At 40.7% G+C, this 21,416-nt stretch overlaps 1 protein-coding gene and 1 long non-coding RNA gene across 4 annotated transcripts; both read left to right on the forward strand.

The window, feature by feature from the left end:
- Positions 1-331: 331 nt before the first annotated feature.
- Positions 332-14,957, forward strand: LOC148409135 (GPI-N-acetylgalactosamine transferase PGAP4-like). 2 transcript variants are annotated; one of them, XM_088441757.1, is made up of 4 exons: positions 332-539; positions 10,014-10,420; positions 12,029-12,376; positions 12,465-12,609. In XM_088441757.1, exons 1-4 carry the CDS (start codon positions 461-463, stop codon positions 12,471-12,473), a joined length of 843 nt encoding a protein of 280 aa, XP_088297883.1. In that variant the 5' UTR covers positions 332-460; the 3' UTR covers positions 12,474-12,609. The 2 variants fall into 2 exon arrangements, with proteins under 2 accessions (XP_088297883.1, XP_088297882.1); XM_088441756.1 differs by having other exon boundaries at positions 12,029-14,957.
- Positions 14,958-17,623: 2,666 nt separating this feature from the next.
- On the forward strand, positions 17,624-20,805 carry LOC148409136 (uncharacterized). 2 transcript variants are annotated; one of them, XR_015868515.1, is made up of 5 exons: positions 17,624-17,890; positions 17,972-18,007; positions 18,327-18,972; positions 19,559-19,726; positions 20,400-20,805. It is a non-coding gene; the product is annotated as an uncharacterized LOC148409136 (long non-coding RNA). The 2 variants fall into 2 exon arrangements; XR_015868514.1 differs by having other exon boundaries at positions 17,626-18,007.
- The last annotated feature ends 611 nt before the right edge of the window (positions 20,806-21,416 follow it).

Here is a 21,416-nt window from a genome sequence, read left to right on the forward strand (position 1 = left end):
AGTTGAGGTGTTTAGGGCATCTTGTTCGGATTGCCTCCCTGATGATGTGTTCGGGCATGTCCCACAGGGAGGAGGCCCCGGGAACGACCCAGGACACGCTGGAGGGACTTTGTCTCTCAGCTGGCCTGGGAACGCTTGGGGATCCTCCCGGAGGAGCTGGATGAAGTGGAAGGGGAGAGGGAAGTCTGGGCCTCCCTGCTCAAGCTGCTGCCCCCGCGACCCGATCCCAGAATACAGCGGTAGAAAATGGATGGATGATAAGAAATAGCCTTTAAACCCCTCCTATGTAGTGAAAAGCCCGCCTAGGTTACTTCCCCCTAGGCGGAGTCAAAGTAGGAAGGATCTTGAGATCACGTGGCCTGTCCTGTAATAATTTCGCTTTCTTTTTCTTTCATTCTAATCGGACTACTACGTTGAACATCTTCTCCCAACCCCACTCGTAATTTTGAATTTTAATTTAATGAACGGAATGAAACGTAGAATCAACAAAACGGCTTTGAGGAACAGGAAAGAACCAGTTTTTTCAACCATCAAATACTGTTGAGTATAGCACACACACGCGCGCAAACACCTCATATCAAAGCAAATATATTACTTTCATAAAAACAATTCAAAAAACATCATCACTCTTTATGATTTCAAGATGCATGTGTTACAAAAGACCCACCTGTGGCTGGAATCAAGCACACATATATACGTACAGGGACATAAACACGCAAGCTTGCCCTGCAACATAGCGCTTATACCAACAAGCGCATAAACCAACACGCACACGCTTTCTCTCCATTTAAAACAAACACAGACATCACACATTTATTTGCTGTTAAAAATACAATTTTATGTACCATTATGAAGCAAACTTTATTCTTTTATTCTATGTCATAAATTGTACATCATAAATCAATTTTAGGCTTTCATTTGATTATTGCTGCCTTTGATTTTATGTGCATGTATCCAGTAACTAAGCATAATTTCAATGTAAAGAAGCAAAAAGTAGTCCTTAAATTTAATATTGTCAAATACAGTATTGTAAGCTTTTTAGTTACAAAAAAAGCGATTTTCTTGAATATATGCGGCCCTCGTTTTTCGCGGTTAATTGGGACCCCCCACACAGACACATACACACTGAATATATATATATATTTTCTAATTTTGTAAATGGGAAAAGTCTTCATTCTATGCATATTATTTAAGTACTGCAGTAGTGTACACATATTTACTTAAATCTGAAATGATTAAACCTTATATACTAACTGAACAGTGGCTACCACTTTCCATCCTTTGAACTCCCGCGAGCAGCTGCCCGGACATCGAATTAAAGTGAAGCCTCTTATATCATAACAATACACTTGAAATTTCAATTTATTACAAAAGAAATCTAGGTAAAAGTCAAATTTCCAAAGCTGTCCATTTCTCCGTTGATATCTATGTAGGCACACAGAAGTGTGTGCGTTTGCTCTCGGCATGCCTACAAGTCACGTGATCGGCTCCAAGAGCCCAAGCTGTCAATCAATGTGCTTACTGGCACGTTCGTAAAGTGTGCGTGTGTGCTGAGCTGAGCACACACAGGCGGTTACAGGAGAGACACAGGGGAGGGACACAGGAGAGACAAAAGCAAGCTTTTGGATCCTCTTGCATTTTGTAATGATTTGAAATTTAAAGTGTAAAATCTGCGTTTTAATCATGTTCGGTAAGGTTGTTCCTCGCTCTAGTCGGACGGCCGAGGAAGTTCTAAACGTATAGGTACGTGACTAGACACGGAAGACACAGAAAAGAGAGGGCATACCAGTACATTTACTGTGTAAGGTTTAATCATTTAAGATTAAAGTAAATATGTGTACAGCAGTAGTAGTTCGACTTCCAAGGAGTGCTAGTGACAAGTGCCTTTATAGATAAATTGCATATCTGGCACGTCTCGCCGCAATATTTTTTTTTCTTCCCCCCGAAAATCTGCGATGCACTAAAGGCGAAGCGTGAAGTAGCGAGTGATCACGGTAACTATGCCGTCCTCACTCCGAAGCATCGGGTTTTTCGCCAGCTAGACGGCTGGATAACGACGTTTTAAACAACCAGACTTTCTTTCCTTTTGGTCTGCTTTATTTGAACAATGATGGTCTTCGACCATTACCCTCTTTAGGTCGCCGTAAAAGGACAATTCTCGTCCAAGGCAAAATAAAATAAGATCGGCACTTCTCGAACAACAACCTGTTGTCTTTGCCCACTGCCACATTGTCAAGTCAATCTTGGCTGGTCCGAGTTACTGTTTTTGCTGCTTAGCAGCTAGGCTTGTCCCAGTCTTCTTTTAGAGATTTCTCTGACACTAACTCACGTCTACTGAGAAAAACAATATTTCGAAATAACCAGAAGAGGGTGCTCTAAGTCTATGTACAATTCTAAAACAACAAAGGTGGTACAGTACTGCACTTCTTAAGGGCAGAATAGTAACACTAAAATTACAAACCTGACTGAAAGTGCCCACTATGTCTAACCCTTTTCCTCCAAGGGCCACACTCAGAAAATAATAATATTACAAGAGCCACTTTTGACTTTTTTAAAAATCATGCACACCAAAATCTATCAATACATTTTTAGCTTATTGTTTGCACTGCATATTAGAGGGGTTTTCCCCCAAACTGCTACCTATATCTTTATACAAGCCAAATACTTGGGAATTTAAAAGATTACCGTAACCCACCTGAAAATGTCAGAATTCTATCCCTACATTCAAAACAGTAGCAATTGGTCATAAGGCCACCATTTTTTTAAAACAGTGAATTTTAAATCATTCTTGGCATAGTTTTACATTGTGTACCTAATCCCAGAGCCAGGGCCTGGCGAAAAATTTGATATTTTACTGTTTTCTAAAACAATGCAAAAATGGTTCTGCAGCGCCACCTAAGGTCGAAAAAGTGCAGCCAGTCCCGGCCCAATTGACCTAGAGCTACGAAAATTTTTAGGCATATGTAGGACCTCGAGACCTACAAAAAAGTCAGTGCGAGCCATATGCTCAGATGTAGAGAAATAGAGATATGAATTTTGAATGTGCATTTTTGGCCCAATTTTGGCCATTTTCAGGTCCCAAACAATACTTGTTTCTCCTAAATGCTTGACCTGATGGACTTCAAATTTGCTGTGGTGCATTATCAGACATAGGGGCACAACTGGGCAAAATTTGTTGAAGATCCGCTGACATATATGATGGGGGCAGGGCTTCAAAATATGTGTTAAATTTTTCCTTTGCCAAGAGTGACAAAAACCTAAATAACTCTCTTGTACAAGCTTAAAAAAAATCTAAAACTTTGCAGATACATCAAGACTCATGCCTTTATTACTTATAAACATTTTTTTAAATCGCTTATAGCGCTACCTGGTGGTTAATAACATGTATTTATATTTTCATGTACTGTGCTAAGTCTGTTTGAGTAAAATAATTGAAAATTGGTCAGAATACCATTACGACATGGAACACAAAGTTTCCCAAATTTCACGAGTTTTCGCTCTGGTGTATTATCAGTCGTGGAGGTACAATTTATCAAAATTTCGTGAAGATCCGCCCACAAACATGGAGGGTGCGGGGCTTCAAAATATGTGTTTAATGTTTACTTAGTCACATGTGGCAAAAACCTTACTAACTGTGAAGGAAATCCTATATTCGGTTGTTATCATTATGTGCTTATTTCTTGTCTAGAATAGTGTGCATTGCTATCCATGTGTGCAGTCCTAGTTCATCTCGCCCCAGTCCTTAGATAAAGCTGTTGACGCAGGAAAGTGTGAGCTGGGACCTTGGCCCAGCTGTTGGTGGCGCCCGACTGACTCTTTTTGTTATGTTTTGTAATGTGCAATGCTTTGCTGGATTAATAAAAACCAGGCAGGGGCGCTTGGGCGTTGAATTAGCGTTGGAAAACCCACAAGTTCATTTGCCCAAGCTTTTTCCCTATGCCTGGCATAGAAAAGTCAATCTTGGCTGGTCTGAGTTACTCTTTTTGCTGCTTAGCAGCTAGGCTTGTCCTAGTCTTTTTTTAGAGATTTCTCTGACACTAACTCAGTAGTACAACCTTAAAAAAATCTGAGACTTCACAGATACATCAAAACTCATGCCCTAAACACATCTGTTTAAAAAGTTTTATTATTACTTATAGGGCCACCTCGTGGCTAACAAAAATGTCAGTAAGACGTCTCTCAAAAACAAACAAAGTTGCAGTATTTGGACCCAGATGGTCCTATCTTTTCAAAATGTCATATATTTGATGGGTGTCTAATGCAGAACACAACTACCAATGTATTTTTTTTATTTTAATTTTTCTTAGTGTGAGCATCACCTAGTAGCAGTCCAAAATATAGCTTTTTTAAATGTTTTTATGTGCTTTGCTGAGCCTGTTGAAGTAATATAGCTGAAATTAAGTCTGACAAGCCTCTATACATGCTTGCTGACCTCCATCGAATATTACGATGTTTCGATAATGGGCGTGGCCTCTATGTCCATTTTCATTCCGCAGATTTATAGGACCAGTAAAAGCTGCTGCAATTTCACCCAGATGATCTGATCTCATAATTTCACACATTGGAGGAGGAATTGTTTCTGAAGACACTGACAAACATAAATTCCATTATAAAGCTAGCGCCACTTAGTGGCAGCAAAAAATGTCATGTCGAAAGATTACAGTCAATCCTGTTTGGTTTGACCGACAGCTACGAAACTTTTTAGGCATATGCAGGTCTGTTAAACCTACAAAAAAGTCAATAAAACACATGTGCTAAGACGTACAGAAAAATAATTATGATTTTTTATAATGTGCAATTTTGCCTCAATCTTAGACATTAGCTGGTCTGAAACAAGTGCATTCTTGTCTTAAACGGTTTACCCCATTACCTTCAACTTGGCATGGACCATTATCAGACTTAAGGGCACAAATATTCCAAAAATCACGAAGATCCCATGACAAATAAAATGGGGAGGAGCTTCAGGTGCTAAAAATCAAGTTTATAGTTTTCATGTGTGTAAACACCAAAATTTTACAGCGGGCCTGATAAGTGTTCGACCAGCGTGCACATTTTCGTGACTTTTCGTGCATGTTTAGGCCCTCAAAAATGCATTCAGGAGAAGAATAATAATAACTAGAGCTGCAAGCAGCCATAACGGGTTCTCGCAGACCTGAGCACGTTGAAGTATGACCAGTTCGAGGTATGAACATATTTGGGTATGAATGTATTTGTGCATATGCAGGCGAATAGTAGAAGTCAATGTTTAAAAAAAAGTGCAAATGTTCATTAGCATTTTTTCAACGAACTCAACTAAGTAATTGGAATCGCAAAATCGGTAATATATTATTTCCTGCCATAAAGTGATTCTAGCACTACGATGGAATGTATGTTTGATCATGTCTTTATGAATGGACTTTCATTCAACCTGTGAAGTTGTGACAAGATGAGATCATCAAGGTCAAACTGAAGGAGCATTAACTGACATCAGACTTTGAGGCGGTGTAAAGGCCACGCCCAAATTTAAAGAGTCATAAAATGTGAGATTATTTATATTCCATATCTCAATATTCTCCTGACTAATTTTCAGTGAATTTTACTGAAACAGGCATAGCACTTGCTGAAATAGAGCCCAGATGATCCTAAAATGCCAGCCAGTTCCGACCTGTTTGACCGAGAGCATGTGCATGTTCGCAGGTCCCAAACTGCCACTTGTTTCTCCTAAACGCTTTACCCAATCGCCTTCAAATTTGCTGTTGTGCATTATCAGACATAGGGGCACAACTGGGAAAAATTTGGTGCAGATCATACAATTAATGATAGGGCTGGGGCTTCAAATTATGTGTTAAATTTTTCCTTTGCCAAGAGTGACAAAAACCTTAAGTCTGATGTACAAGCTTAAAAAAATCTAAAACTGCATAGACACATGAAGACTTATGCCTTTAACACATTTGAAAAAAAAAATTGAAATAGCTACTGGTGCAGCCTAGTGGTTGATAAAAATGTCATTTTTTAAACTAATGTATTGTGCTCAGTCTGTTTGAGTAAAATAACTGAAAATTGGTCAGAACACCATTAAGACATGGAATATTAAGGTTTTAAAATTTGACAACTTTTTGATAATGGGCATGATCTGCACGCCACCTCAAAGTCAGATGTCCCGCCAAAACAAAAAAAGTGGCTGTAATTGGCCCCAAAATGGCCTTACGAGTGGAAAATAGCCTCTCACTCCCGGCCCGTTTGACCTAGAGGTAGAAAAATTTGTAGCCTTATGTAGGACCTATAGCCCTACAAAAAAGTCAGTGCGAGCCATATGCTCAGATGTACAGAAAGAGAGTTATGAATTTTTGAATGTGCACTTTTGGCCCGATTTTGCTCTGCAGGTCCCGAACTGCTACTTTTTTCTCCCTAACGCTTGACCCAATCTACTTCAAATTTGCTGTGGTGTTTTATCTTACTGGGAGGCACAATTGTTAAAATTTTTGTGAAGATTCGCCATCAAATATGTTGGGGGCTGGGCTTCATATTATCCCTTTGATGTTTACTTCACCGCATGTGACACAAACCTTTATAACTCAGCTGTACAAGCTTAGAAAAATCTGAAACTTCACCATGAAGACACATGAAGACTCAAGCCCTTAACCTATGTGTTTAAGAATGTCTTCAATTGCTTATAAGGCCACCTAGTGGCAAACAAAAATGTCAGTCTGATGTCTCGCCAAAACGAACAAGGTTGCTGTATTTGTCCCCAGATGGTCTTATCATTTCTTGGAGTTCCAAGCAGCCTTGCATCATCATTCCAGGGCCGCAGCAAGGCCCCTGGATATGCTCAGAGCCCCCCCATTGTCATTAATTGAGGGTGCGCCCCCCCCCCCCAGTGCTCATTATGACAGAATGTGAGTCATGTGATATAGGTTACTTTAGGGGTGACATCAGATATGCACACGGCGACTCACTGTGTGCATGTCTGAAGTTGCTCACCTTGGTCCAATGCCTGCTCAGGAAACTTGTGTGAATGCTCAGTCACATTCAAAATTAGAGGGAACATTGTTTATCGCACCAGTAAAAGCTGCTGTAATTTGACCCAGATGATCTGATTCTCTCACAGTTTCACACATTGGACGAGTGTCCATTCCTGAAGACATTGACAGACATATATTCCATTGTAATGCTAGCACCATCTAGTGGCAGCAAAAAATGTCATTAGTCAAAAGATTACAGTCAATCCTGTTTGGTTTCATTTACAGCTATGAAACTTTTTAGGCATATGTAGGAATGTTAGACCTACAAAAAAGTAAATTGGAGTCATGTGCTAAGATGTACAGAAAATAAATATGATTTTTTTTAATGTGCAACTTCGCACCATTCTTGTACATTGGCTGGACTCAAACTTGTTCCTTCTTTTCTTAAACGGTTCACCCAATTGACTTCTACGTTGGCATGGACCATTAGCAGACTTAGCGGCACAAATATCCCAAAAATTGTGCAGACCCCCATGACTTGTAAGATGTGTGCGGAGCTTCAAATTATTTTGAATATTTCCTTCGCCAAGAGTGACAAAAACCTTAATAACTCAGCTGTAACAGCTTCAAACCATCTGAAACTATGCAGGGACTTTAAAAGTCGTTAATACAGCCTTTAATACGTGCCTTTAAATATGTGTTAAAACTTCGAAATCATTTATAGCACCACTGAGTGGCAGACAAAAATCTTATTTTTTACACTTTCATGGACTGTTCAATGCCTCTTTGAGTAAATTAACTGAAAAATGGTCATAAAAGCTTTGAGACATTGGAACATGAAGGGCGTGTCCTGTATTCCACCTCAAATTCCTGTATCTCACCAAATCGGTACTAGTTGCTGTAATTGGACCTAGATAATTGAATATTTTCAAAATTTCATATGTGGGATGGGAGTCCAATGTGAAACCCACCTACAAGCCTATTTTTTAATCGTAGTGCGAGCGTCACCTCGTGGCAGCAAAAAATATAGCAATTCCTTAGCGTTTTTATGTACTCTGCCGAGCCCCTTGAAGTGATATCGCTTAAATGTTGACTGAAAACCATCGGACACGCCCAATACCCTCCCACAAATAGTACAATGTTTTGATAATGGGCGTGGCCTATACGACAGTGTAAAATCACACACCTCTAACAATAAAAGCTGCTGTAACTCAACCAATATAATCCCACCCTTTCTAAATTTCACATATTGGATAAGAGTCCTGGACTGAAGTCATCTACGAACTCATTTTTCATCGTAGTGCTAATAACATAACATCATATTTGCATTTCTATTTAGTTTGTTGAGCCGGTTGGCCAAATGTCATAAAACTTGGACAGTTTCTGACACAATGACTTCTAAAGTTCACTTACCCCAACATGCGTGTACCCAAACACGTTCATACTCCAACTTGTTCATAGCCCAACCTGTTTGTTCGTACCTCAACGTGCACAGGTCTGTGAGATCCCTTTATAGCTGATTGCAGCGCTAGTTTATTTTTATAATTTTTTCAATCCTTGTGTTATGTTGATTGATAAAGGAGTGTCACAGATAAGCCATAGCCGTAGCCACAGGCATAGGCTTAGCCATAGGTAGAAAACCTTTAAGACAAACAAAAACCATTAACTCTTTCCACATTTCTTATAAAAACAGGTACACATTACTACATAATCAAAATACTCAGTACACGTTTGACATTAAACTACAATTTTACCTTAAAGTTGAGACTAACTACTTTTAAATGAATTGACATGCAAATACAACAAAATATAAAACGTTTTACCATAGAAACCATAATAAATTTCAGCAAGCTACTAACTATAATTAACACATATGCTTAATGATTTGGCCTCAATTCCAAAACAAGGTTTCCATTAAGCTGACAATTCATTCCTGCCAAAGTTCACTGGTTACACGGTTATGTTGCAACGTGTAATATCTTTACAAAGTTTTGTTGTTCTTTTTTTCCTTAAATTAGCAACACTTTAGCATTGGAAATATGCACAACGTGTATTATTGGGGGGGCTCGGTGGCGATTTGTTTAACAAGTTCGCCTTTTTGTGTGAAATTTGCGTGTACTCCACGAGACTTTGTGGGTTCTCGCTGGGCACTCCAGCTTCCACCAACACTCCAAAAACATGCATTTGAGATTCAAAAGATTTATTATCATATATATATATATATATATATATATATATATATATATATATATATATATATATATATATATATATATATATATATATATATATGTACACACCACACAATGAAATTCTTATTCTGCTCACTCCCTAGCAGCAGACTACATTCCACAATCGAGCAATAAATAAATAGCAAAAAATAGCAATAAACAACAAACACAGACAATGGTGCTAATAATACATTATTAGAATATCATGTGGTGCAAAATTTTTAATGCAAGATATTGTTATGCATGCAGTAAGAGGCATGCAGGAGCATGGCAGGTGTATTGGACATACTAAATTGTCATTAGGTGTGATTGGGTGCATGAATGGTTGTTCATATCTGTGTGCCCTGCAATTGGCTGGCATCCAGTTCAGGCTGTCCCCTGCCTACTGCCCAAAGTCAGCTAAGATAGTCCCCAGCAAGCCCATGTGAGGATAAGCGACTATACAAAATGGATGGATGGATGAATGGGTATTTAGGGAGGGAGACTTTACAATGATAATATCCATATCCCCCAGACATCTCCTCAAATGTGTTTAGTTTTACACATGTCATCTATTGCAGACTGTTCAGCCTCCCATTTGCAGTCTTACCTAAAGCTTTCTTCATTTGCTCAGATAAATGTATGTATTCTGTTATTTGTTTTTCATCCATTGTGGTCAGGGCTGTACAAATAAAAATTGACTTCACTCTAATGGTGACCTGAACTGGAAAATAAATGTTTAAAAATTAATCCCTCACTGTGTCGCCAATTTTTTTTTTCTTCAAATGACAAGAAAGTTGTTTTGGAGTGCAGTCGACAGGTCGTTTATGATTGACTTACCTGGATGTTTCCTCCCCTGCAGTTGGTGAAAGTGTGCCGCTGGGCCGCCCCTTACACTGGTGCCGCCTCTTTTGCTGCTCGCGCGGCACCACATGGACACTGACTGTGTTTGCCCTGACATTCTGCGTGGTGCTTCCTGCCATCGGCCATCGCCTGCAGTACTCCTACTACTTCCTGCACTCGGTCTACAGGGATAGCATGACTGAGCAAGCCTTGCGGCAGAGTTTACATCGCGGTCAAGAAGCGCTGCGTTTCTGGCAGGATGCCGTCCCTCGGCCTGCCCCTGCCTGGCTTCCCCGGAATTCCGAGCTGCTGGTGGCTGTGGTGACCACGCGCCGGCCCCGCTCGTTCCACTACCACTATCTTCTGCAGGTCACCCAGCAACTAAGTACTCTCCTGGGCACCTGCGGGGAGGAGCCCTGCGCGCAGGTGTGTTGTCATGTCTTTTGGCCGTCCATCATGTCCATTGTCCTTCTGTCATACTCATCATTCTTCTGCTGTAATCTTGCTAATTGCTACTTTTGGTTCACTCACTTTTTGCGATCAGGTCAACAGGACCAATTGAAATAAAGCAAAGAGCTGCCAATTTGGAGTCAACATTTTGGACTGGTAAAAGCAGTCCCAAATTTTTAGGGTCAGATCACGGGGCTAGCAGCTTGAGCAGGGAAACATAGATCTCCCTCTTCCCAGCCACTTCTTCCAACTCCTTTGGGTTAGGGTTATGCATCCCAGGCCAGCATACCCCTGTTACCCCCAGGCCTCTTCCAGTGGCGTGTGCCCACCTGGAACACCTCTGAGGGAGGCAACCAATAGGCATCCTAACCAGATGCTCGAGCCACCTCAGCTGGTTACACTCATAGTACAAACTGGATGACTAAGCATGTCACCCTATCCCCGAGGGAGGTCCTGGACACCCTGCGGAGGTAAACTCTTTCAGCCACACATATCCAGGACTGTCGTCCTTTCAATCAAGTTCCACCATAGAAGAGGGCGAAACATAGATGGACTGCTAAATGATCTGCTCTGATACAGCTTCTACATCACACCAGACACTGCAGCAGTCTACTTTCTGTTTAATCCTGCCACCATTCATTAAAAGTTTGGGTTTTTCCGGTCCCAAACGTTGCCTCCACATAGTCAGCTCTTGATACCCATTTCGAGTTGCAGGGAAGTAGTTGAGACTTAAAATTGAGTCCACTCCACATTTTTTTGTTGTTGTTACTTTGGACTTGACTGTGACTCCTTGGCATTTGACTCGGACTGAGGTTTTGGACTGCATGCACATTCCAGAGAAACTTGAAATAGAGTTAGTGCAAGTGCCAAAGCAGCATTCTTCTTTCAATCCTGTCAATCAATACCGAGGTTGTAAAATTTGCTTTTACCAACCATCGAGAATTTAGGTGCTGGCCCCACACCCACCGTCCGCTTTTTCCTGAAATTCCCGATGGCTACTCTAATGGAAAATAAGTAATCTCCTTTAAATTTTGTTGTTAAGTGATGACCTATTTTGTTTGAACAAAGAACCTTTTAGTTAACATAAATGAGAACTCTGTAGCTACAATAAAATGACTTTGACAGATAAGTGAGTTCAAGGCAAACACATGTATCATTGTCTTGTCTTTTCCCCCCTTCTAGTAGTTCCTCCCTCCATAAGAATCTTCTCTGTCACCTGGCCCTGCACACTCTTACAGACCATCAGACTGCTCTGTTAATACTTGTCTTGGAAGCTTCGATTATAAAGAAACCCCGAAAGACATTTTGTTCGAGACTATTTTACTGATCTTGACTAAATCCTAAAATATTCCACAACACAGGCAGATGGGATTGTCGAGCAAAGTGAAATTTTTCAAATTATGTGGATGTGAAAATCTTCTTGAGCTCATCTGGACACAGATTTGGAGCCTGACTCGGAGTGACTCAGATATAACTTGCAAATTTTGCAATGGGAATTTGGCTGGGACTCTCATATAACAATGGTCTGGACTACAGCCCTGGCTGGGTCATCTTTTAAGCTTAATACCTACTTCCCCACGACAGGTGGTGTTGTGTGATGTGGAGAGTGGACCCGATGAGCACGAGGATGCCAAACTGCTGGAGTCACACTTCCACGTGCTGCGCTGGCCAGAAGGGCGGCCTCAGCAACCCAACATTTTTGAGCGCGAGAAGCAGGACTATGTGTTCTGCCTGCGGCAGGCCTACCGGCTAGTGCAGCCCCACAACATGCTGGTCCTGGAAGATGATGCTGTGCCCTACACCGACTTGTTCCAGGTGGTCAAGAATCTACTGAGCCGGCGCTTTTTAGCGGGCTCGCTCTATGTCAAGCTGTACCACCCGGAAAGGCTGCAGTGCTACTGGAACCCGGAGCCCTACCGCATCCTGGAATGGGTGGGTCTGGGCCTTCTGGGTTCCACCTTGCTGTTGTGGCTCCTGGCTGCCTGGAACCCATGTGCCCTCCCCCTACGCATGTGTGCAGGGCACCTAGCATTCCTGACCTTGTATGTGATGGCGGCAGTCGAGCTACTGGGCCGTCACTACCTTCTGGAGGTGCGCCGCTTGTCCCCGCAGCTCTATGCCGTGGTACCAGCCACCAAGTGCTGCACACAAGCCATGTTGTACCCGGGCAATGCCTCTCTGAGAGTGGCTGACTACCTGGATCAAGTCTTTTGCTTCCCGGGTTACGGAAAGGACACAGCGCTCTACCAGCTGGCCCGTTACCTGCCGGGAGAGCGTGTGTATAGTGTGGAACCCAACCTGGTTGAGGACATCGGATTCTTTTCCTCGCTCAGGTCCTGAGTGGGCCTGGCCCAGGCCTGGACCCAGTATGCTTGCTCGGGTGTGTGCAAAACAACCAGAAAAAAGTTTTACTAAGAGAAATGGCTTTGTGCTAGGGGTCAGCAAACTTTAATGCCTTTTTTTTTCAGGAAAATAACACATTTTTGTCTCATCATCACAAAAGTTGTTAGCTTAAAAATAGTTAGTGATAAAGGAACACTTTAAAAGTAGCTTTGTGCAATTTTGCCACTTTGGTGCTTCCTGGGTTAATACTCCAAATCAAGATTTGTAAAATTAAGAAGCAAGTGGAGCTGCTAAAAGGCCCTCGCGGCCTTGGCCATGTTAGGAGAGTGCTTTGGATTTGACTCTTTTCAAAATGAAGTACGTTAGATTCAAAACTACTTTGATCAATGACTTAACAAAAGAAAACAGAATTTAGTGACATTTAACAAGCCCAAATACGTATTTTTATGTTTTCTAAAGGTATTCAACATTTTTTGTCAGTGTTTGGATGAAGGAAGGTCTAAAAATTGCTAGTAGCTAAAGTATTTAGTTCGTACAGTACTTAACATATAATTAACTTAATAACATTAACTTAATGTGTAATTTTTCCAGGCACCTGTGGGAGCTTTAGGGGCATTATGGTAAATGCAGCAATAAACGCTCCTCCTGCTGCTGTCCGTAACTATAACAGACACTGCGACCTCCGGAGGAATGCCACCCCCCATGTAATATAGTTCAATAATAACCAGACCTATGATTAGATTTAAAGCATACTGTTGGTCATTAAGAACACATTTATCTCCCAAGATTTTTGAATTAATAATTTTTAATTAATTTTTAATGAAAAACTGTCAAAATCCTAAACGGTGTCACTCTAACTAAAGTAATACTTAAGGCCCTTAGGCTTCAGCTCACAAAGAGGTTTATTTCTGCCCGCAAGATGATTACATGAAGCATTAATAAACAAAAACAAAAAAAATAAATAAAACAAGGACCAAATCCATTAAGCCGCTGTCTAGTACATGCCCCTGCATGTGTTGAAGAATTAACTCAGGCCTTGTTACACGTAGCCAGAGTTCTTGCAAACTGGCAGTAAATGTCTCTGGTTTGCCCTATTTGCAGGCCTGTTTTTTTTTTTTCCATCAAAACCAAATCTTTCAAAACCTCTGGGCAAAGTGGAGATTTTGCCAAGCCGCCACTTTTGTGGTTGCATGTAACCAGCTTAAACTGGAGATTTGTGCCATCGCACTACTACTTTTTCTGCCAAAGACACATACTGGTCTGGTGACGTCAGAGGCGGAAGTTCTTTTTGGTTGGACATGTCTGAGGCGGAGGTTCTTTCTGTTTGGTCAGAATTTGGTGACACTACTGCCTAGCGACTTGGCATTCTTGTAAGTGGATGTAACCATACTGTGCTGGATACGTATAGACACGATTTCTTTAACACCATCACGAGAGGGAGATTATGCGAGTTTAAATAAGCCATTTGCATGTAGACAAGGCCTCAGTCATGGTTCTGTCCAACCGTTTCTTTTATAATAAGAAAAATGGAAAAAAATGGTAAAAAAGATCTTTTACAAAACTGATATTCAACACAGACGATCAATCCAAGCTGTGTCACTAAACAAATCTCAGAATAGAAAAACATGAGGCGTGCATGTTTAACTTAATGAAAGGCTAAGTACAAAATTATTACATAGGGCTTACATAGTTACTGCAGTTTGTCTCGCCATTGAACAAGAAGGCAATTAGCTATTGCTTTTTGATTACCTTGTTTGTTATCAATAAGAAGCACTCCATTCATATGCTCTTTCATACGTGTTAAAACATGACTGTAAATTTTACACTCATAATTTTGTCTGGTAGCAGAGGACACGAGTGTTAAATCTGGCACACCATTTAAGTATGCTTTTTGCCATGGCATATTTTGGAGCCACTTTGCAGGGTAAAATATTTTCAGCTCAGGCTTGGTTGTATTCATGGGTGAAAGTTAGGTAGGGTACACAATTGTGCTAAGTGAAGCACGCAATATTACATATCAGTGATTTCTGTTCTGCATGTGTACCAGTTATGTGCATCACTGCATATTATAAATAATCACTCTTTTTTTAATTTGCAGCTCAGCAGTTAGCACATCGAACTTGTGTATGATCAAATGGTAAAGAAGAAAACAATAAATTTCTACCTTACATCCATGGACTTTGCCTTTTGTTTAAATGAAGATAAAACATTTAAAAAAAAAAACACTTAGAGATGAACTTTCTGAAGGCATGTCAAAAGAGTCCAAAACTTAAAAAAGGGCACTTTTGTTATGGTCACCCTCACTTCCTCGCTCCCTCGTCCACAGTCACTCCGGTTCACCGATTGCCTTTTCCCATAGGTTTAGTTTTGCGTTCTCACGTTCCTTTTGTACTTTGCCCAGTTTTTGTCTGTTTTTGTTCCTGCCATCTTTTGTTCATTAAGACGGCATTTTTGAGTACATCCCCTCCTGGCTTCCTTGCTCCTCGCACCCCTGGTCCATCCTCCCGCACACCCGCATTCGACTCGCCATGCCCCGCCGTGACAGTTTTAGAGCACTCTTAAAATTATACCCTGGAACGTGATCCAATTTTTGTCCCATTGCTACCCATTATAAATAGCCATTTTTCCATATACAGTGATCCCTCGTATTTGGCGGTTTATGGGGACTAGAACCCCCCAGCGATAAGTGAAAAACACCACGAAATAGCGTCCCCCCTCCCCAAGGAATTTTCATGCTAAAGAGTACCTTAGAATGAATGAATGGCTGCTTGGGAAAAAAAAAAAAAGTTATCTTTGGGAATGGATGAGTTAACATGGCCAATTGCGTGTTGGGTCATTGGGTAGAGTCAGACTCTGTTGATATTTTATTTTATTTATATTATTTTATTTTTTGGTAGGTCTAGGGATTTTGGGTATACCTGAAACCTTTATGCCATCTTGGTGAAGCATACAACTGCGGCTGGTTGATGAGTCTTTCTAGAGGTCGCTATTGAGGCTTTTTTTAACAGAATAATAAATTACTAATTAAATTGCTAGGTGTTGTGCGTGTGCCCAAAGACTCATGGGCAGTGTTCCCTCTAAGCTGTGCGTGCACGCAATTTCGCACTGCTAAAACGTTCTCAGCGCACAAGAAAATTCATGCTGCCCATAGAACAAACTGCAATATAAACATATCAAATAACATTTATTAATAGACCTAATATCTGATTACTGTATTTTCCGCACTATAAGGCGCACCTAAAAGCCTTCATTTTTTTTTTAAAAAGCGTATGGTGTGCCTTATAATCAGCTGCGTCTTATATATGGATCAATACTGAGATTGGGATTCGTTGATGGGAATGAACTGATAAAGTAGGCTTTACCTATTTCTTTTGTGTGTTTACAGTTGAACAAGGTTGGTCATATTGACATTGAGTTATTGTGCTATTGAGAGTTTAGCGGTATCATCTGTCATTAATTGAGGGTGTGCCTTACAATCCGGTGTGCCTTATATATGGGAAAAGTTTTAAAATATGTCATTAATTGAGGGTGCGCCTTATTATCTACGCCTTATAGTGCGGAAAATACAGTAATTAAAATTAACTACTATAAGAGCCACAGTGCCAGAATATGCTCTGCGCATGTCAGTGCCGCCCTCTTAATAATCTTCCCCTCCACTAGTCCGCTGCTGTTTTGTTGTTTTGCATTGTGACAGTGAGTGACAAGTGTCCAGCCAGTGATACGATAAGTTTCACTAACACTATTCATCCAATCAAACGCATTGACAAAAATGTTTTCTGCATATACACCCCGTGCAGGTTAGCTAGCTAACAACAGTGCGGCATTAAGAGACGCAAATGCTAACTCTTTTTCCTTGTGAAACGAACGTGCAGTGAAACATCCACTCATCAAGCCAAACTAAAAAAGAAATGTGCTTCTTTTAAAATGGAACGGCTTTTGGAAAATATACAAATATAAGAACAAGTGTTGAAAGTGGGTAAGCTTTTTTATTTCGGCTGGTTTATTGCCATGGTGACAAGTGCAATTTATTCATATTCCCTAGTAAGGGTAGTCTAGGCAAGACAAGTTTTGCTTTCTTCATATTTTTTGATTATCTCCAGCTTCATTTCCATATAAATCATCATCTTACTTCTCTTTTAACATCACTAGCAATCTTGGGACTCATGGATTACCAATTAAAGTTTGAATTAAGCACCAAAATGCATAATTATGATATTGAAAGCACCTTCACACGAGATCAAGTCTTTAGGCAGCCACCTTTGTGACCCCGTGAGCCGACCAATAGCGACCAGTGTCTTCTTGACCTCGTCACGCTGACCAATAGTAGACCAGTATCTTAGAGAGTCAAGACACCGACCAATAGCAAACAAGCATTGTAGTGACGCGTTGCAACTGAGGCAGTTTGACGCCAACAGAAAATTAGAGCAATTACCTAAAAACACCTCAAGAGGGAGGCAAAACAACAAAACACAACCAACCCCACAGGTCATGACAGTTGTTGATGATTATTGTTAATCGTAAAGTGTCTATGCCTTAAAGAGAGGACGAAACAACTCAGTATTAATTGTAACGTGGAAAAAATGGAACCTGGGGGTCCACTGTACATTACATTGTCATGTCTAAAACACTTATTGCTCAAGATATAAAAATAATAATGATAACAAAATTATTGAAAATTAAAAATAGTTATGATTTGTTTGGCAATATTTTGCAAGTTGAGACTTCTGGCCGCCTGGTTTATGCTTATTCTTGCTTGCCCAGGTTCAAATAAATTACATCAAATAAACATGTTAAAGGAATCTAAGAGTTTGAGCTTAAAGTAGTTCATTAGATGTTGCTACATTCTGTGTATGAGAGTGTGAGACTGTAAAGTGAACAAAACAATATGGGGTGCAAGGGAGTGTAAGAATGGAATGTTTCAGAGTAAGCGGTGCGAGTCGCGTGGACGAGATGACCTTGGCATCTGGTGAAAAACAACTTTGAGGAAAACTACAACCAGGAGGAGTAAGCAAGCAATTCTGCAGGGGAAGAAAGACCAATGAGAGCAAGCTAAAGTTAACAACAGTATATAACAACATGTATTGAGAGGGACCCGAGACCCAGGTGCTTGTATTAGATCTGCGTGTTAGGAATAAATCCACTCGTGTGTGATAATGCCGCCTTCCTGATACCTTTCTATTGCAGAACGAGCGCGCAAATTGTTGGATGAGTGGCAGTTGGGTAAGGTCACAAACTGGAGTCAGATTACTAACTTGAGTTCATGTTAATTTAGCAATAAAATTCCAAAAATGTCCACAGGTCTACATTTGATTCAATAAAATGATACATTTATTTCCGCCAGTATCATGGACCTCTTTCCCAGCCAAAACAACCAAAAAAACAAATAACTTTCAACGTCTTGGCCATTAAAAAAACACTGAAATTTAAAGTAACTCTGTTGTCAGGTTCAAAACCAATAATAATTCCAAATGTGTTGTGTTTTCTGCTTTTAACTTGTGCCTTTTGTGTTTTCTGCCTTTAACTTGTGCTTTTTGTTTAGGCTGAGTTCACAGTTCCCTTCTCATAAAGGATGCCTTTTAGGCTGAGTTCACAGTCCACCACGAAGGCTTTATAAGTGGCTGGTATAGGAGAGCTTGTTGCCGGGTTATTGCTTCACCACGCTCCAAGCACCCTCGCCATATTTCTGTTTTCTCATCCCGCGTTCTTCTTCATCGAGAAATTTTGGGTTTGAACTTTGTGATTTTGATTTGATACTTTACCTTTTGGGACTGTTTTTGTTTGCATACCTGGAGTATGTTTTCAGTTGATCAACGATCATTGACCATCCACTTACTCATGTGGTTGGCTGGGGTCCTGAATCTGCTCGGATTTCGCGGTTATTCATAACAAAAAGCTGTGTATTGGCTCTGACAGACATGTGAATCATAGATGCAATCTTCTCCCGAATTGGTCCTGGACGACGCTTTTCACGTCAGCTATCCCGTCATAAATGATGGGATAAGTACCCAGATGCAAAACGTTTCACACACATGTTTAAAAGTTGTTTTACATCATCAGGTTGTGCTGTTCACATGAATTATTAAGAGTTCTGAGCTGCCTTGTGTCATCAAAGCAATAGCCACGAATGATCTCACTTTTTGCTGTGGCTCATTCCAGGACCATTCCTAGCTGATCAATGACAAAATGTGAGTTATGTGATATAGGTCACTTTAGGACCAACATCAGATATGCACATGGTGACTGACTGTGTGCATGTCTTAAGTTGCTCACTGTCGGAATAATTGTAAATATAGTGATTATACATTTGCTACAATCAATATAACTGCTTACTATGAAGAAATGTTTTGCCGTTAGAAGGTTCAATGTAACTGCTTGCAATGAAGAAATGCTTTGCTGTGAGAAGGTTGCTGCGACAAGTTTGACCAAGCTTAAATCGCAGACAGATGTCACTTAACTTGTGATTGAAAATAACTTGCAAAATGTCTTGCTCCATGAAATGTTGTGCCATGCATGTACTAATCTTCCACCTACACATGCAGAAACAGATGAACAAATACACTGGTTTCCGGCCGTGCTTCTCCCCCCAGCTGCACTTTTGCCCTTTTTAGGGCTGGAACCTTAATGTAACCTAGGGACCTCTGAATCAAATAAAAAGAGAGGGTTCGGAGAGACTGTTTCAGAATGCACCAGAATTGTAATCGTGCAGTGCATCTCTGTTCTCCTCATGCCTTTTCTCCTTCTTTGCTTATAGTTTTTATAAATGTCTATTAGGTGAACCTGACATCTAATTGGTCCTACGAGTCGGATTGCAAGACACCTGAGGTTTCCAGAGGTAGAATCGACAACTAGGCAAGACCGTGACCATGGCAGTAAGACCCTCAGCTCTGTGTCTGAGCACTGAGGGTTGACTCAAAGCCGAAGGAGTGAAGGCATCTTTGGGTGAGTGAGTGCACATATACACATGGGGTGTGTGTGAGTAAAATGCGTGTCTAGGGGACAGCAGTAATAAACAGACAGCAGTCTATGAAACTAAAAACCTTGAGAATACTATCAAGTAAGAAGAGTAGTCTACAAAAATGTGAAAAGGGCGACAGTGTCCTGTACATACTTAAACTCCATGTTTGAAATGTGCGCAAAACATTGCGTAAATGTGAATTGTGTGAAAGGAGACAACAGTCTCATTTAATACATACAGGACTGTAAGTGACAGTTCTTTGTGGAAGCGGAGGCAAGAATACTTCACTCTTTTGGGGTGTGTCTGGTGGAACCAGCCGTTCTTTATTCCGCCACACACCTTTATATAGCATTTGATTTCACCGGCCAGCACTCCAGGGCCTCCACAGTCCAAGAACCACTCTTCAACATTACCACATTGAGAAATTTATTCTCACCCCATTTTCTATCGAACCTCTATTCTCAAGGTTTTCACAGTTTTATAGACTGCTCTGTCTCTAAAAAAAAATGTATCAAAATAGGATACTGTGCTACTTATATATTATATATGTGCAAACAATTAAACAATATCATATATAAAAATATATAAAGGATTTATTTACCTTTAAGTGAAGTGACTGTCACATCCTGTGTCTCTAATGTCTTGTCCTGCCTGCAGATTAGGAAGCGGAGCCACCGGCCGCACACCTGCAGCCCATTGTCATCAGTGTACTATTTGGGTGCAGCCAAAGCATAAGGATGTTATTGCATCCAATTGCTATACCTGTTCTGAGTCCCTCGCTTCCTGCTCTGACTTACAGCATAGGTATTTTTAGTTGCTACTTTTCCTGCTCTTGTTCCACAATCTGCCTCAATAAATTTTGTTTGTACTTTGAGTGTTAAGGCAACGTCCTCCAGCTCGTTTCGCCCTTGATCACGGTCAGTTACATGCACTTTTATAGTGTCTCTTTTTTTTTTGTACTTTGAATCCCAATTTTGTTCCTGAGTTGTATCTTTGTCTTCTTGAGTTGTTACTTCATGCATTGCATGCACCTTTTGTCAATAAACCCTTTTATAACTTTAAAGTGGCCTTCAGTGTGTTCTGAGGTTCCCATCCTGCTCGTTCCGGTCGCATTCGTGAAAGTGACGAGCTTGTTAAGACCATATTCACTAGTGAGGGTAGCCTCGGCTAGGCTAGCTTAGCCTTCTTTGTATTTCTTGATTATCTTCAGCTTCGTTTCCATATAGATCATCTTCTTTCTTCTCTCAAACATCACTAGCAATCTTGGGACCAATGGATAACCAATTAAAGTTTGAATTAAGTATTAAATGCACAATAAATACCATATTGAAAGCACTCTCAAACAAGATAAAATCTTCCGCAGAACAGTAGTAGACCGGCATCTTCGTGACCCCCGTGACGCCACCCAATAGTAGACTAGAATCTCAGGGAGTCGTGACATCGAACAATAGCAGACCAACATTGTAATGACGAAAGTAGTGACACGTGTAGTGACATATGAGCATGTTACCCCTAGTAGACACGCGCGCACACTGACTGCCATGTTTAAGGTGTTGTAAGGTGAAAAAAATGGCGGGGGGGGGACAAAAAAAACATTGCGGCCCACGTCGTAAGGTGAAAATAACGCAAGGTAGGGACGTCATAAACCAGGGGTCCCCTGTAGTTGTATAATAG

Source organism: Hippichthys cyanospilos, chromosome 18, assembly GCF_059441005.1.
Source record: "Hippichthys cyanospilos isolate Australia breed blue-spotted pipefish chromosome 18, RoL_Hcya_1.0, whole genome shotgun sequence".
NCBI classification, from domain to species: Eukaryota; Metazoa; Chordata; class Actinopteri; order Syngnathiformes; family Syngnathidae; genus Hippichthys; species Hippichthys cyanospilos.

What these genes read in the sequence shown, in the direction of transcription:
- LOC148409135 (XM_088441756.1), top strand. Translation starts at nt 461, where the DNA reads ATGAACGGAATGAAACGTAGAATCAACAAAACGGCTTTGAGGAACAGG. An exon ending in TTTTTCAACCATCAAATACT is followed by an intron (nt 540 to 10,013) that starts GTTGAGTATAGC and finishes CCTCCCCTGCAG; the next exon opens with TTGGTGAAAGTGTGCCGCTG. An exon ending in GGGAGGAGCCCTGCGCGCAG is followed by an intron (nt 10,421 to 12,028) that starts GTGTGTTGTCAT and finishes TCCCCACGACAG; the next exon opens with GTGGTGTTGTGTGATGTGGA.